Source organism: Salarias fasciatus, chromosome 11, assembly GCF_902148845.1.
Source record: "Salarias fasciatus chromosome 11, fSalaFa1.1, whole genome shotgun sequence".
NCBI classification, from domain to species: Eukaryota; Metazoa; Chordata; class Actinopteri; order Blenniiformes; family Blenniidae; genus Salarias; species Salarias fasciatus.
This window is the reverse complement of record NC_043755.1, coordinates 25,478,594-25,495,093: the sequence shown is the minus strand read 5'-3', so window position 1 is coordinate 25,495,093 and position 16,500 is coordinate 25,478,594. Positions and strand designations below refer to the sequence as shown.

The window sequence follows — 16,500 nt, the reverse complement described above, 5'->3', positions numbered from 1 at the left end:
CGAGAGGACGTCTTCATTGCTTTCAGTGTCAAACGGCTGACTCCCGTGTGACCATGGCAACCGCGGAGACCACCGAGAGGAAGCTACTGCGGGAAGGATTGTTAAAGGTCTTCTCAGTCGAACCTGTTAAGTGCAGCTAACTGATGTTGCTAATTAGCAAAACTTTCTCCGTCTCATGTCTGAGTGCCAGTCGCCGTTCACCTTGGTCACTTATTTGGAAACGTGTGCTCATGAACGCTGTCTGGAAGGAGAGTACTGATTACCCACACGAGAGGAGGCTGCACATGTCTGAGATTCAGCCACGGTCAGATCCAGAAGCAAGACGCAGTCTCACCACGGCTGGAGTCCAGATTGAGGAAACATCCTGCTCCTGCATGAGGGACTGCTCCGGGAAGAGCAGCTGAATCTGGCTAACTGAAGCTGGTCCTTCATCTTGGAAGGTGTGCTGCACCTTATCAAATAGATTTCATCAGTTCAAGCTGTTACCTTCCAGAAAGATAACCGTGTCTCGTCAAGGGAACAGCATGAGCTGACAAATTCAATTCTACACAGAGGAAGCCATCTTCCAAGACATCTGGCCGATTCCAGCTGATCTGAGAAGTTTAGAGATACCTCCATCCCGGATGATCTAGAAACGCACAGAGACCTGCTTCCACACAGGCGTCTTCGCTGGATTATCAGCTCACAGCGAGTGGACGGCCCGGCAGATCTGCTGGATACCTGCGGATCCACATCTGAAGTGCTGCAGCAGTTTAATCTGCAGCCGGGGCCACAGGTCGAAGCTTCATGAGCATCTGGACTGCAGCTGGAGGAAGTGCCACTGACCAAGTGTCAGGCAGAAGGACCCACATGCAGGATTCTACCTGAACAGAAACCATCTGGAGTTCCCGGGGTCTGGTCTGTGTATTTCTGTCTGGACTCTCTGAGCTCCTGAGCACATTGCAGTTTGGATGGTGCCGGACTGCTTTATCAGGTTTTAGATTTAGATTCTTAGATTATTCAGAGGGTATCGATTATGAATTGTGGCAAAGTGGTTGTGTTGACTCCATGTCTGGGTTTGCATGCTGCACTGAGAGAAAGAAGTCATAGAAAACCCGGTCCCTGTAAGTTCCTGTCGTCACGGTGAGCTTCCACAGCGCCATGTTCTTCGTTTCGTGGACACTGGCTGATTGATCGTATGACAGATCGACGGTGGTGAGTCAGTTCTTGTGAATGGATGACGTTGTGTGATAACAGCATGAGTGTGTTTCTAGAAGTGAAGGCTGCAGAGGCTCCTTGAACCACGGACGCCACAATGGAAACAAACACTCGCCGTCTGAAAAAACCCCTCGGAGTGTGTTCCTCCATAAGATCCTCTTTGTGACTACTGGCTGAAACATGGACATCAACAGCTCGCTATATTGCCCCAACTACTGCAGACTCTGCAAGAATGTCATCATATAGCTTCTAAAATCTCCCCCGACCCCCCCGCCCCCTTAATAAAGACTAAAAGTGTTAGTACTCTGAAACACAAATAAATGATATCACTTATTGCCTGATGGATGATATACAGTATATCCATTTTCGATGTCAATCAATATCATATGTTGACTAAGCAATGCCTCTCTGTACAGTTGGGGAGCGCTGGGCTCGCCGTGGTCTTCAGTGTTTGGGTTTGATTAAGTCGAGAGACTGTGTGGTCATTTCTATTCACAACATTTGAAAATAAACAAACCTTTACACACCGTCTCCCCGAGTCGCACAGTTCTAGCATCTGCCGATCCACTCCGGCTCCCCGGAGGCTGCTGGTGCTGCCCAGCCAGCCTCTGCTTGAACTATGCGGTAAAAGGCTGAGTGGACAGCAGCCAAAGACGAAAGGGCCGCTCCTTTTTCACTGCGGGACCACCTTTGCACCTCCGTCCCACGTTTAAGCTCGATTCCAGACCATCTCCTTTCGACTCCTGGGTTCAGAAAACCTGGCACCTGTAGTTCACTTCCTTGCCAAGGTGGTAAGAGTAAATGAGGTAACTCGCTGAAATTTCACCCAGGTTCAAGTTATTTCCACAGGAAATATTGTTGAATCTCTTATCCCTAGCTAATAATAAAGAAACAAGAATGACATATCAGTATACTGCAAAACAAATCTGCTCTATCTTCAGAGTAACCCCACAACTGCCGTCCGCGACACCCCACCGCCCCCCGCCTCACCATTTACCCAAGACCTTTTCCCCGGAGTCTTTGCACACCACCTCAGTACACAAGAGAGGGTGAGAGAGAGATTGCGACTCCCATGTCAGGCCATGGTTTCTTTCCCTGGCAGTCGTCGGTCGTTGAAAGTGTGCATGTTGATGACCTCCTCTGTCTTCACCATGACCGGCGGCTGGGGCTTGTGTTTGAGCCGGCGCTGGCACTTGAGGGAAACCCGGAGCTCGTCCACCATGGCACTGCAGAAGGACCTCTGGAGGGGCAGAGAGGAGAGGCAGGGTCAGCGTCAGGGTTCGGCCGTTTTCCGCCTGACTAAATGTTGTGGTCCTCTGGGCGAGCCTGGTGGGGAGGCTCCGCCCTCTGGGCGCCACGCTGCCCTCCAGCAGTGTGTGGGGTGAGCAGTGCAGCAGGCTGGGGTGGGGGGAGTGGTGGTGGGGGGGGCGCAGGTCCGGCGGCTGTGTGGTGGAGTGTGAAGTGTGAAGGCGGGGAATCAGTGCAGACTCTGTCAGAGCGGATCAGCAGCTGTGTCTGCATGCGAGCTGAATCCGAAGCCGAGCAGGACTTTCCTACATGAACAGTACAGTGCTGTCAGAGCGCCATAAAATCTCCCACATTAGCTGAGTTCTTCTGGTGGAAGATGAAGAAAGAATGGCTTACGATTCAGTCCATCCTGTTCACAGTGAACGTAACTCCACTGTGTGTCATGAGTCAAAGGTCAGAGGTCACCTGTCTGAACCCGTCCGCTTCTCTAGTAAACTACTGTTGGAAACAACTCGTCTGCAGACCTCCTGTGGACACAAGGCTCCAATCAGAGCTTATTCAGTGTACAAGTCTTCATATTTCATGGTTTCTGCACAAAGGGGAGTGTTGACGGATAAACAGGACGTGAAATAAATATTCTTTCACTTGACATCGTTTCATTATTATTGCTTTATCTAAAGAAAAAAAACAGTCAGGCGTTCAACCTGAACTTTGCCGATTTCAGATTCCACTGACAGAAATGAAAAGCGAGCACCTGAGATGGTGTTGAACCACACTTTGAGCTGACCCTGAACGTCACACTGTGAAGCCATGCAGAGAGGCTCTGCTGTGGAAAGACCCTTCAGCCCGGTGTTTTCAGTCAAGCTGCGGTAAAGAATCATGTCAAACAGCTCAGGTCTTGTTTAGCTTTAAAACTTTTACCAATACTGTGAGAATAGTAGTCTATTTTCATTTTTATTTCATTTTCAAAAGACAAAACTCATCAAACTTCTTGCTATAAAATATACCAAGCACTGTTGGAGCGACACTGTGTAAATATGAAATGATTGCTTCTTGACCTTGAAAACACCTCTTTCAGTTGCCACCGCAGGAGCAATATTACTGTAATAATACAGCCCGACCTGCGGGTTGCTATGGCAACCCACAGCTTCTCTTTACTACAGCAGAGAGTATGTTCATCTCCACACCGAGAGCGACCTGTTTGCTGACCCTTCCAGGCCAGAAACTCACGTCTCATTAATCCAAGTGCTGAAGCCAATCTGGCAGTGAGAAGCTGCAGATTTATGATCTGCCTCCATAAAAGTCTCATTTACTTCGTCTGAAATAGCTCATTAGAATATCTCAAACTGCTTAGAATGCTGAAAAAAACACAGGCAAGAGAGTGAGGCAGGTGTCAAACTACAAAGGCTTGCTGCCAAACAGTCAAGGACAAAAAGAGAGATCAGGAGCTCAAAGTGACTTTCTGAAGTGAGAAGCAGCATGAAGATCTGATGTGAGAGGAGACTGAACTTGTAGTGAGGCTGTAGGATTTCTATCTAATTAAGCTACATTTTTAATTTCCCATTTTATTATCCAGATCAAATCAGACGCGTCTTGTCTGATAACAGTGGCGTTACGAGGATGCCAGGTGTGGGTGGACATCTGCTCTTTCTCAGCCTGAACCAGCAAAACTCCGGTTGCTGAGTGGTTTTGTTGATCACACACTTCTCTGAAATGCCTCTGCGATCCAGAGCACGGAGCTGGAATTTAAACTCTTCATACTAAACCGCTAAACAGACTCTATTACATTCCGCTGGTGAATTCTCCCAGAGAATGTGATAAAGCCAGTGAGTCTGCAGCGGGAGGGCGACCGTGTTCCCCGGCCCGCCCTGGGGAACCTCCCAGCTGGCCGTCCTGCACATCCGTCTATCTCGGCGCCGCTCGGCGCTTTGTGATGATCAGGCTGCAGCGGAACATCTGGACACGACGCCACACTCGTCCTCTGAGTCGAGCCTGACTGGAGATAAATGACAGGAATCTGTAATTAATGCAGAGACTCATGTATAAGTAATGAAACGTACCCGAACGCCGTGTGGCTGATTTGCTTTCTTTGTGTGAGACGTGAACGCAGATTAGTCTGCAGTGTCCTCACAACGTCCCGTGGAAGCAGGAGAATAGCGCGAGTGCTTTGATATCGAGGTAAATTTAGCCTGAAATGAGCGGACAGACGTCGTTAAACCTGGGAGTTGGGAGGAATCGGTCTGGACGTGGTTTTCTAATCTGTGATCGCTGACATTTACTGATGATCGTTAAATGAGGCGCCGACTCAAAGACCCAGAAAACCTACAGCGCTGGAGTGTCCCTCCACCTCTGTTCAGCTGCAGGAGCACAGCAGTGCTTTGAGCCGGGGCGAAACTTCAGCTGACTCAAAACAGGCTTTGACTTAAAAAACTGTGAAAACTGACGTCTGAGTTCCAGAACAAGTTAAAGAGCAAGAGAGAATTCAAAGTGAAAATCATGTTTGTAATTAAATCAGAGCTACAGAACAGGCTGTTCTGTCATTTACACTAAATAAATGCACATTTTAAAGGTAAACATTTGATTTTGCTTCACAAGACTTATGAGACATTCAGATTTCATAAAATGTTCAAATTTAAGTTTGCTTCAGTTTTCAGAACAACGACAGAAAGTCTGAAGGTGTGATATTTTTAAAAGCCTTCCTCTTGCAGCTTCGTCAGTGAAGCTGATCTGCGTTAGTGAACAAAGCAACACTCTGAATTCTGCTTCTCTTTGAGAGGAAGAGTCGACGTCGAAGGAAACATCTGGCTGGTTTGAACTCAACAGATCAGACGACGTCACACTCCTGATATCCACGACTGAACAGCTCACACACACACTGCTGTTAATTTATCACTTGCTTTGGCTGGACTTATGGACACTGTAACTGCTGTGGAAAGTTGTAGAACTGGTGATGTTTACTAGTGAACTCCTGTGACAGAACAGCTTCTTCATGAATGAACTTCAAGCTTTGAGTGACTCTACAGCGGCTCAGCTCAAGAGCCCAACGTCGTCCAACCTCCACAGTCAGCTGTGTGTTTAATAAACTCTCACAGGACCGGAGGAGGTGACAATTCACTGGCCTGCCGTTGCAGGAACTCCATCTCCGGCAGGTCTGGCCTGGTGCGAACCGCTTGATGAGGAAGTTTTCCTGTCCAGCTGAGCTGCAGGGTCGCTCCGCGGCACTTTAGAAACAGACGGGATTGTCTGTGGAAGGTTTCTTTGTCTCTGCTGGTGGATCGAAACGTCTGCGCTTGCAAAAATCCAGTGAAGTGAGACTCGTTTAAAGGCCACGGCATTGAGAAACCGGCCACGTCATCAGGCAGAAGCACAGACGCTGCAGAACCCACGGTTCTGTTCAATGACATTTTCCCACAAGCTTCCTGAAAACCTTCTGCCTTTTCTGTTTAAACGAAGCGTGGTGAAGCCCGTGGCCACATCCGGCCCGTCGGCGGTCTGTGACCGGCCCACACGGGGCTCAGAGGAATAATCAATCACAGGAAAAGTTGTGTACCTGACGCCGGCGGTACTAATAAGGTCATGCTCACAGGAACTTCAACCAGGGATCAATGAGCTAATCGCTGTTAGCCCACAGACTAGGCTCATCTTCTCTGCCCAGCCATGGTCGACCAGTTAAAGGCCTGATGTAAGCTGAGGAAACATGGAATCTCACACGATTACCAAAAATGAACACTGCAGTGTCCAGGTTCAATGTTCACATAACGAGACGATCAAGGCACACCAAGCAAGACCTCAGCCGGCCTCTTAGCCTCCAAACCCAGAGCATCAGGTTTTAAAACGTTCCAGAAGTCATTCATTTCAGTGTTTGTGCTCATTGCTTCCTGACTGTTCTGCACTCCGGTCTTGTTTTGTATCGTCCAGATAATCTCTTAATTTCTGCACCTTCATAGAGAACGGCATCCGAAAGGCAGCTGAACAAGCCTTAAAGGTTGTATGGAGGATTTTCCATGGAGAGAGAAATCCAGTGACAGTTAGTCCTTTTTGAAATGCTGCACATGCGTGACCCACACCCCTCCTCCCCTGCTCTCTCCGGAGGAATGCCTCCTCCTTACACAGAAAGTAGCATGTAGCAACTTAGCATCATAGCGCTAACACATAGCTACCAACGAGTCCTTTTGAACAACACAAAACACAGCGAAGATGAGTAAAATCCTGCACTTTCGCCAAACCCTGTCCCTGAGCCGTCCCTGGTCTCGGTGGATCAGAGGAGGACGGGGGAGGTCTGTGTGGAGCTGCAGGACTGGAGCAGACACTCGGAGTTCACAGCTGATCTGTGTGGCTGCAGCCTGCAGGCTAAACAACCCCCCCTCCTCCTCTCACTCTCCGGACTGTTTCATACAAGTCTTGTTTTAAGATTAAACATACATTTTCGCCAAATGGCAGCACGTTGTAGCTATGATTAAGAAAAACTGTCTCAAGTCGATAGGTGATGATAGCAGCAGCAGAGCCTAGCATGGGTGGAGCGCGTAGGGGAGGGGGGACGAACAGAGCGTAGGAGCCTGACCGCTACGCTACAAATGTAGAGAGGTTGATAGACACGTTAGAAAACCAATAGATAACGAGGCTACCTCGTTATTGACTGGCTAAAGTAATGTTGGTTTTACAGCCTCCGGAGTTGATTAATGTTTATGATTTTTTTTTGATCACGATAAAAACAAGGCTGCTCCAGCTTAATAACGCCATTTTTTAGCTTTAATTCATTTTTGTTAGTAATAAAGATCTTCTATACAACCTTTAAACAGAAGAATCTCAGTGAAGAAAAGCTCAATGGTAACTACAAGACAAAGACTCAAGTTGCTTTTCATGATTCTGCTCATCAATTTGCTTTTCACACACACACACACACACACACACACACACACACACACACACACACACACACACACACACTAGAGATTTCCACTAATCTCCATGCCAGAAGCAAGTGCTCCTCATCCACCCGGGATCATGTTCTTGCTCAGAGGCACTTCAGAATTGCATTGGCTCTCTATGTTGGTGGGTCGCTGATGATTAGCGAGCAGCAAGCTAGCATGGAACCGAGAGTCCGAACAGTTTTGTTTGACGCTGAAGCTCATCCCACAAACACACCGGCTGCATCTCAGAAGGCTTCCACCAGCAGGCATAAACCCACAGCCTCTCCTCGTGTGTGTGTGTGTGTGTGTGTGTGTGTGTGTGTGTGTGTGTGTGTGTGTGTGTGTGTGTGTGTGTGTGTGAACACGGTATCGCTGAGCGTTTACAGGCCCTGAGAACATCATCACTTATTGATGCATGCTGTATCTGGTCACAATGGGCCGCTGCGCCGCTGCACGCCCGATTAAACCGCCGCTCCTTCATATTTCCTCCTCTTTGCTCCAGAGGAAGCGTGGAATCTGCATCCAGGGCGTGAAAGGCGACTGCGGAGGGGCAGGCGTGGGGATTTGCACGTTTGTTCTGCGCGCTAATGGGAGTTTATTGTCGCTAAACGAACACTGCGTTGGGTTTGAAAGCAATCATTAGCCTGCAGCCTGACATGCACTTATCCTTATTATATTCACACAGGAGTGGGAAGACGACACGGTGGAGGTGATTGGGCGTCAGGTGTGCATTAGAATCCTTCGGAGGCTAATTAAGGCACTTACCTAAAGGCCATCATTACCGCCTCCGTTAGTCTTCCTCTGTGACCGCTGATAACACCGTTCATAGATAGAGAGATGCAACAGGAAGTGGAAAACAGTTTGCAATGGTAGAAGAGGAGCCGTACAACATGTAGAAACCTCGAGCTGCAAGTTATTAGTGCTCTTAAAGAGCGGGCAGCGGAGCTGCTGATTGGTTCTCAGGAATGTTCTGACATTAGTGTCTTCCACACTTCGAATGAAAATGTTTCGATGCCATTATTTGAACGTTAAAAGTAAGAATAGGGCTCACAGCAGGCTGTGCCAGTGAAACATGTAGGCTCCTGTCAAAGTTCAGACCAGTACAGGTTCTCACCTGTAGAAGAATCTGCATGTTCTCCCTGTGCTATGGAAGGTTCTCCAATTATTCAGAATTTCCAAAACAACATCTAGATCTAAATGTTTAAAAGAAATGATTTAAGATGGTTCACAGTTATTCCTTCAAGCATTAAACAAACACCTTCAGTTTGCCCAAATTATTGATGTTTGACGTGAAGTTATGTCTAGAGTTGAATGCTGAGTTGCTGGTCATTGATTGAACGTTGAGTCAACAATCTGTCTGAATGTATTCTTCCACAATGTTCTAAAAATACTCCTCACTGTCTGAAAACAGGACACAGATGGTCAAACGTGACCTGATCTGCCAGAGGTGGCTCAGGCAAAAGAAATCCTTTTCCTCTGAACATAAACCATCACTTTAAACGGGTCTTGATGGATACTACATTTAATTAGTCTGAAAAGCTCTGGTGTGTGTTAGACTCCTAACCCGGGTTTCATAATAACGTTTCAGCTTCAAACAGCCTGCAGGAGGAAACACACACTTTCTGCTCAATACAAGTCTTTAAATAAAGTTCACTGCTTTTTGGGGTCAAGACAGTTTAACTTGACATTCACTGAGGATTTATGAGCAGAGTTTTGTTTTACAGATTAAATTCTCAGTCTTCCTGCAGCTCTGTCAGTGTCTGAGGTGAAAGCAGCACTAAGTGCTGTACATCAAGTTATAAATATCTCTGAATCAAGTACGACTGCTGACTGGTGCATCTACGATTCCTGCCATCTCTTCTCCTGCCATCGTAATGAAGCTGTGTGTTTTCTGAGTTCCGGTTGTGAGAATGTGGCAGGCAGGAGGTGGAGATGGGGCGGGAGGCGGCGGCTCACCGGATTCTTGCTATTCAGATTCAGTCTGGCGTCTGGCGAGCCGGTTTGTGACTTATGAACTCGGAGTTGCTGAAGAGAACACGGTGCATCCTGGGTTTCTGACAGGGCTTCTAATGCTGCAGCCTGTGCATTGCAGGAGCTGTCAGCGGGACAAGGGCTGCCGCCGCCGCCGCCGCCGCAGGGAAACTTTACTCTCAACACACTGCAACTTTCTCATTAATGTGACGAGTAGGAATTCCACATTTTGGAAAGCTACAATTTAATTTCTCTTGTCAATCTAACACGACTGGTCTTTAATTGCAGTCTACCGCCAACAGACCACAGTGAAAAGACGTTTTCTTCCCATAAACACATTCAGTATGTTTCTGCTGCACCTGAGCAGAGCTTCGTTCACACAGAAGCTGGAACATTGTGTTCAAGCACAGCAGCTGCTATCATCATTTAATCTGATTCAATAGTGAAAAATTGTTCTGCTGCTCAAAAGTTATACAGTTTGATATACTTTCCAAACTATTCAAACAATTAGTTTTGTTTAATACACCGTTAAAGGCCGTGCCGCTTGCTCATATTTTGCATTTTCTTAGCAGTGGCTTCTGTTTTTCAAGGTGGTAAAATGTTAGACGCAAGTTTCACTTTAGTAAGAATAAAATCAGTGGAAAGGAATCAAAAGTGTGCAGAAAACAATCGCAGAGAAGTGACAGTTAAACTTAGCTGCTACAGGACAGGACAGGCTGTGTGGAGCTGGGTGTTTCCAGTGGGTTTATGGGAGTTTACTGATGAAAGCCAGCAGTCTGGTTTGGGGAAAGAATCTTTATGTTTGTTTGTTTGTTTTCTTTGCCCGGCGGCAGGTCAAGGGTCACTGACCGGGCGGAGCGGAGGAGATGTTTTCTGCCCTGTCAGTTCCTCACATGTTGATTATCCAGTCTGCAGGCAGTCTGAGCGGCGGGGGGCAGGACCACGGTGGAGATGAGCAACACGGAAATGGGATTCAATGAACGCCAGATTTGTCTCAAAAAAACAAACAAACAAAAAAAAAATCTCACACTCATACGTCCATTACAGAAGAAAAGGGAAAGAATGAATGAATGAGGTTTTCTTTTGAAAATGAGAACATGGACATCTGGTTGCGGAGACATTGATAATGATAGACTGAGATAAGCAAAGGCAATACTGGTCTCTGAATCATCGTCAGTTAATGAATTCAAACTTGCATCAGCCAGTTTACCAGCACACCTTCACATTTGCACAAGTATGAGTAAAACTTTTACTTTTCAGGCACATTTTGTTTTAGACCACCCAGGTTCTGTTTCAGTTATGCCACCTTGCTCTCTGTGGCAACTTATTAGAACTTAAGCCCCTTTCTCACTGGCCAAAAAACCCGTTTAAACCCGCAAATAATCGGCTCCTCATGGCAGTGTGAAAGTGTTCACTCGGCATTAGACCCGCATTTTTCAACCCTGCAATCGACCCGGGTTTTTAGCGGGTCGAAAGGGAGTGTGAAAGGCAGACGCAAGTCGACGCGGTAACTTACGTGATGACGTCGACGCAGCGTGGCTATGTTAGCGCTCTAGTTGTTGTTTCTGGACACAGCGTGAGATTTCCTCCGTCAAGATGACCCAGCATTGCCAAGATAGCGAGACCAGAGAGCTGCTCTGGATCCGTGGGGAAGAGGAGACTCATCTACAGGTAACAGGGACTGTGTTCCGCTGCATTGTTTACTTTTGCTTTGCTCCGTCGCGCTGATGATGTCATCAACGTGGGACACCATCAGCGTGGGAAAACGCAGCAACGCGGCTCGCCAGCAGGCGGTTTAGACTTGGGTCTGCAGGCGGTGGGAAAGGACTCAAAAGGCGATTATTAGCGGGTCGAAAACACGGGTCGACCCGCTAGCTGCAGTGTGAAAGGAGTACTATGCACTTCTTATTCTCAGTCAATGTTTTGAAATGAAGATGGGAATAATGGCAGTGTGAACACAGAAGGACATATTTCATCAAAGACTTGATGGGAAGAGGAAATACACAACATTATCAGTGGTCACACAATTCATGAAACACGGTGCAAGAACACAACCGTCAAAATCCCGAAACGGCGATAAGTGGAGAGGAACCACTCCTTAATCTGCAGCCAGCACAGTGTTCTCCACAACCACTTCAACTAGATCTCACCTCTCCCATGCTTTTACTGGCTGTTACAGGCAGGTAGACCAGGCAGGCAGAAGACAGAGCGGACCATGAGAGGCCTGAGGTTCAGTCTCCCAGCAGTTTGATTCTGACTTGATTCATCGCCCTGCTCTAAAGCCACAACCTCAACAAGACAAGACAAGTCTTGGTCTTAACACGAGCACAGCTAGATATATCTCCAGTATATGGGTTCAGTTCAGTTTTCTTTCTGTCATGCCAAATACACACCGTCATTTCAAACAAGAACCCAGCTCAGCCGTCACAGTACCGATCCAGTGGATCAGTTGAGTTTGAGACGGACTTCACTTACCTTGGCATTCTGATCAGAGAAGACAGTGTAGGCAGAGAAAGACACAAGGCACAGGCCTAGTCCAGCCTATCTGGAGGTCTGATAATCTTCACAACAGATGCCTCAACTGTGTCCGAACAAAATCTCCAACAACAGAAGTCACAAGAAGCCAAACCATCTCTGAGCATATCGCACATCTGAAGTCCAGGCCATGTAGCACCAGTGGAGGCCAGACCATCCAAAACACTGCGAGCTGGACACCACCAGGCAAAGAAACCCCGGGGACACCCAAAACAAGCCGGTGAGTCAAGAACCGGAGATGTGAGCCTGTCATGAGGAGAAGCCAAACACTCTGCTAAGGACTGAAGGCAACAGGGAGCTCAACGGAGAACCGGGTCTCATCTGCAAACATGAACAAATAAAGCCTTCAATATCCAGGTTTGTCTGAGAACCACTGAAGTCAAGACAAAAAGTAGCCATTTATATCTTTCACCCTATCTAACAAGAGCTTTGTGTTTGTTTTTCTGTCCATCTTCATGTGAGGTGATTCTGACCTTGCTGTTGAGTGTTTTAACCTTAATTGATCTCTGCTGAAGTAAAGAGAAAAAAATACAATCTGATGCGGGCTTGTCTGAATGAGAAATCTGTTCTCTGGAGATGGAGGACGATAAATAGCACACAGGACTTTAATCCAGACTTTCAGGCCCAGTGATAAAATAAACTTTGAACTTAGACCCAAAAATGTTTCTCAAGACAAATGTAAATGATTTATCAATCGGTCCCTGCATTGATGATGACTCTTTGGGTGTAGTGTTAAAATCTACATCAAAAGCTGCTTTAGTGAAAATAGCATGTTGGTGCTAAACAGTTGAATGTTATAGTTTTGGTTGTAGGTTCCGGGGTTCTTCAGCAAAGCATCCAGACTTCATTTATTTAGACAACAGTAACTAACTGCAACAAATTCTTGGATTTCTTCACCTCAGAAATTCACAATCTCCGCTCCACACTCTAATTTACATCCAACCCCTCCCCATTCGCCCCAACCACACCCAGCAAAAAAATCAATTTTCTCTCAAGACGCAGCTGGAGGTCGAGAAGATCATCCGTTCCTCAAAACCATCCACTTGCTCCTCAAATCCCCTGCCCTCCCTTCTGCTAAAAACTCACTCCAAATCCATCAGTCCCTTCAGAACCAAAATCATTCATCTTTCTCTTGTTTCTGGAACCGTACCAACCTCCTTTAAAACAGCTCACATTAAACCACTCCTAAAAAAACCCCACTCTCGACCCTGAACCCCTCTCTAGTTACCGTCCATCTCAAACCTTCCATTCCTTTCCAAAATCCTTGAAAGAGTCTCACATCAGCTGCACAACCATCTCAAGACCAACAGTTTATACAAACAATTCCAATCTGGTTTCCGCCCCTCCCACAGCACTGAAACAGCTCTCATCAGAGTGACCAATGTCAGTGACCACACACATACATGCCACACACACTCCCTCCCCCATTTTCAACGTCTCCACCACACCTTTCTGCTGACGACTAGTGGTGATGACGTGTTGCGCTGATGTAGCTGCGACTGCTGATCCGTTAGTCTGATAGCGACTTGTCTCGTGTTTTTTTGCTATGTATGTGCGCAGGTTGGCTGTTTTTGGTCTCTCACTTCTAATCACGACTCCCTTCGGAACCGTGATCTGAATTGATGTATCTTTTTTTACCACCCCCCCTCGCCCCCTCCCGTAATTTCTGTCTGAGTTTCTTTAACTCTGTTTCCTTTTCAAGACGGAGCGCCGTTATTGGCTGCCTGGGCATCTTAAAAACCCATGCAATTTCGTTGCACTTGTAACTTCGGTAACTTGTGGCGATGACAATAAAGACAATTCTGATTCTGATTCTATGACCTCCTCATGGCCTCTGACTCCAGCTCCACATCCCTCCTCATTCTCCTCCACCTCTCTGCTGCGTTCGATACCATCGACCACCACATCCTCCTGCCCCGCCTGCAGCGCCTTATCGGCCTCTCCGGCTCCGCCCTTCTCTGGCTTCATTCCTGCCTCACAGAAAGGACCGAGCACGTGGTCCTGGGGGACGCTAAGTCCCGCCCCCACACTGTCACCTGTGGGGTCCCCCAGGGCTCCGTGCTCGGCCCCGCCCTCTTCACCATCTACTTGCTTCCCCTCGGATGTGTCGCCAGCAAGCATGAATCTTTGTATTTCTTTGACTGATGTATTGTATTTTATCTTGTAGCACTTTGAGATTTGGAATCAAATGTAAAGTGTATTCTGAATAAAATCTATCATTATTATTATTGTTATTATTGTTATCATTATTATTATTATTATTATTATTATTAATATTAGGGATGTCCCGATCTGATCACGTGATCGGAAATCGGCCCCGATCACGTGATTACGGACTCGCTCGGGATCGGAAGTTCCCTCCCGATTTGGACTTGGTTGGGTACATATGTTTAATTTCTTTAATTTCCTTTTTAACCCATTGAAGCCGGGACACAGTTACGGTAGTGGCGTTGTTGCGCAATTCTATCATAAACCCGGAAGCGCTGTTGCACAGTTCTACTGTTGACACCGGGTCTTTTGTTCTTCTTCTTTGCGCTAATCAGCTGTTTCTTGGGAAATGAAATGCATCAAACTTGCGCACATGCATGACTGATCCTGTTTCAGGGTCCAGATCGTGTTGCTGCACTGCCTCCTAACTCTGTATTGAAGGTTTCTGGCCACTGCTGCACACTGAAGCATGCTTCAGCGGGAATGCATGCCCGGCTTTAAAGGGTTAAATGAGATGTATTTAGGTTTTCTGAGCTACAGAAAGATGTAATTACAGAGAAAATGTATTTATTTTCTGATTGTTATTTTTAGTCACAGAAATGCACTAAGTGTTGTTTTGAATTGACGTTAAGACAATTAAAAAGGAGAACTTTTCATAAGTTTTTCAGTTTTTTTTGAATAGATAATGTACATATTTCATTATATTCGAAAAGAATCGGATCGGGACTCGGAATCGGCAGATACTCAAAATGATAGAACTCGGACTTGGAGTCGGTGGAAAAAAAACCTGATCGGGACATCCCTATTTATTATTATTATTATTATTATTATTATTATTATTATTATTATTATTATTATTATTGGTACATTGTTCTGCCTGACATCCCTTCCTCTGTGTTTGGTTGGTTAATAGGTTCTGATAGGTTCTGGTGGTTCATTTCTGTTAAGCAAACATTTACAGTAAGCGTAACAGAAAACTGTCACTAGCTAATGTAGCTAAATGTATTCAAGATATCCCAGCGTTGTTTTCCCCGTGTTGTTCTAGATCTGAGGGGATCCCAGTGTCTCTGTGTAAATGAAGCAGCAGCAGCAGCAGCAGCAGCAGGCGTCCTTCTGTTACCATCTCAGCTTTCCAAACGGTTGAGGACATTTTTTTGTCAGTTTTGAATTCAGTTTCAACAGACGGAGCAAGCATGCTACCTTGTTTTGTTTTTACTTTCAAACCAAACGGATTCAGCATCTCGTTGGGTCCTGAAGGTGTGTTCTAGAGGTAAAGATAAGGGTCTGACCCGGTTCTGATGGGGAAGCAGCTGTGTCAGTCTTTCTCCAGGAAGTCTGCTTGAGGGCAGTTTCTGGGCGACAGTGGTGAATGTTGATCAAAAGCGGTCCAAGAAAGGACAAGCAGTGAGCTTTTTCAAGGCGTCTTGGTGTCTGTTGGGTCATGCTGGTTCTGACAGGAAGGTTTCAGAATGTCCAGTTCATCAGCTCGTCTTGTAAGTTCCTGTATCGCTGCCGGCCGGAAAGGACGCCTGAAGCACCCTCAGTGGGGAGTGAGCGTCTTCACTGGACCATGGAACTCAGACGGACGGTCATCCGGTCTGATCATTCACGTTTTCTTGTTCCGGTGGATCGCCGGGTTCGTGTGCGTCTCTTACCTGGTGGACAGACGGCACCAGCAGGCACTGTGACGCCAAACTCGTTCAGGAAAGCGTTGACGAACACAACACCCAGCTGGACATGTTGCCCTGGTCTCCTGATTCCTCAAGCCTGAATCCAATCAAGCAGCTGTGTGACGGGCCCGGGGAGGAGGTCCAGTCCATACAGACCTCACGTCTCAATATCCTGGACATCAGGCGGCGTGCTGAGAGCTACCTCAGGAGTCCATGTCCTGACTGGTCCACCTGATCTGGCAGCACTGAGGAGGGTGGTCATTGCTGCATTTCACACAGGCTACAGATATCTGTGTGTTTTTTTGTTTTGTTTTCCGTGTGTTTTTCACGCTGCAATAGCAAAGTGTGTGAGCCGCTGTGAAGCAGTCCCTTCATGGATATTGATTTTCCTCCCCAGTAGAATGAAAAGGCGCGGCGGCGGCGGCGTTCCGAACACTAACAGCCACGGAGCTCCGGGCTGCGGGAACACCGGGCCCGCTCCGCTCGCTCTCCGGGGACGCATCGCCATCATGGCTGCCTGCCGGTGGCGTGTTGGATTGATGGCGGCTGCTTAGGGTCATTGGATTACAGAGTTTTTATGACGCTTGACAATCAGCCGCAGCTGTACCGCTGCCGAGCATTGTGGGATATCTGGGAGCAAAGAGGCGGGTGGAAAGAATGAAAAGGTCATTCAATCCAGCACTGAAAGAAAGAGGGTATTTTTAGTGAGTGTGGTTATTTAAAGCGTATAAAGGAGTGACGGTTAGTCAGAGCGAGTGTCA

At 47.0% G+C, this 16,500-nt stretch overlaps 1 protein-coding gene across 3 annotated transcripts in view; it reads right to left on the bottom strand.

The window, feature by feature from the left end:
• Nucleotides 1-1,097: 1,097 nt before the first annotated feature.
• The window catches only part of grik2 (glutamate receptor, ionotropic, kainate 2), a 255,945-nt gene continuing 240,542 nt past the window's right edge, over nt 1,098-16,500 (bottom strand). For 2 of the 3 annotated variants that reach the window (XM_030101914.1, XM_030101915.1), the window contains one exon: nt 1,098-2,437. In XM_030101914.1, coding sequence (XP_029957774.1) covers nt 2,184-2,437 — 254 coding nt within the window. In that variant the 3' untranslated portion in view covers nt 1,098-2,183. The remainder of the gene's footprint in view (nt 2,438-16,500) is intronic. The other variant, XM_030101916.1, reaches the window with a different exon arrangement.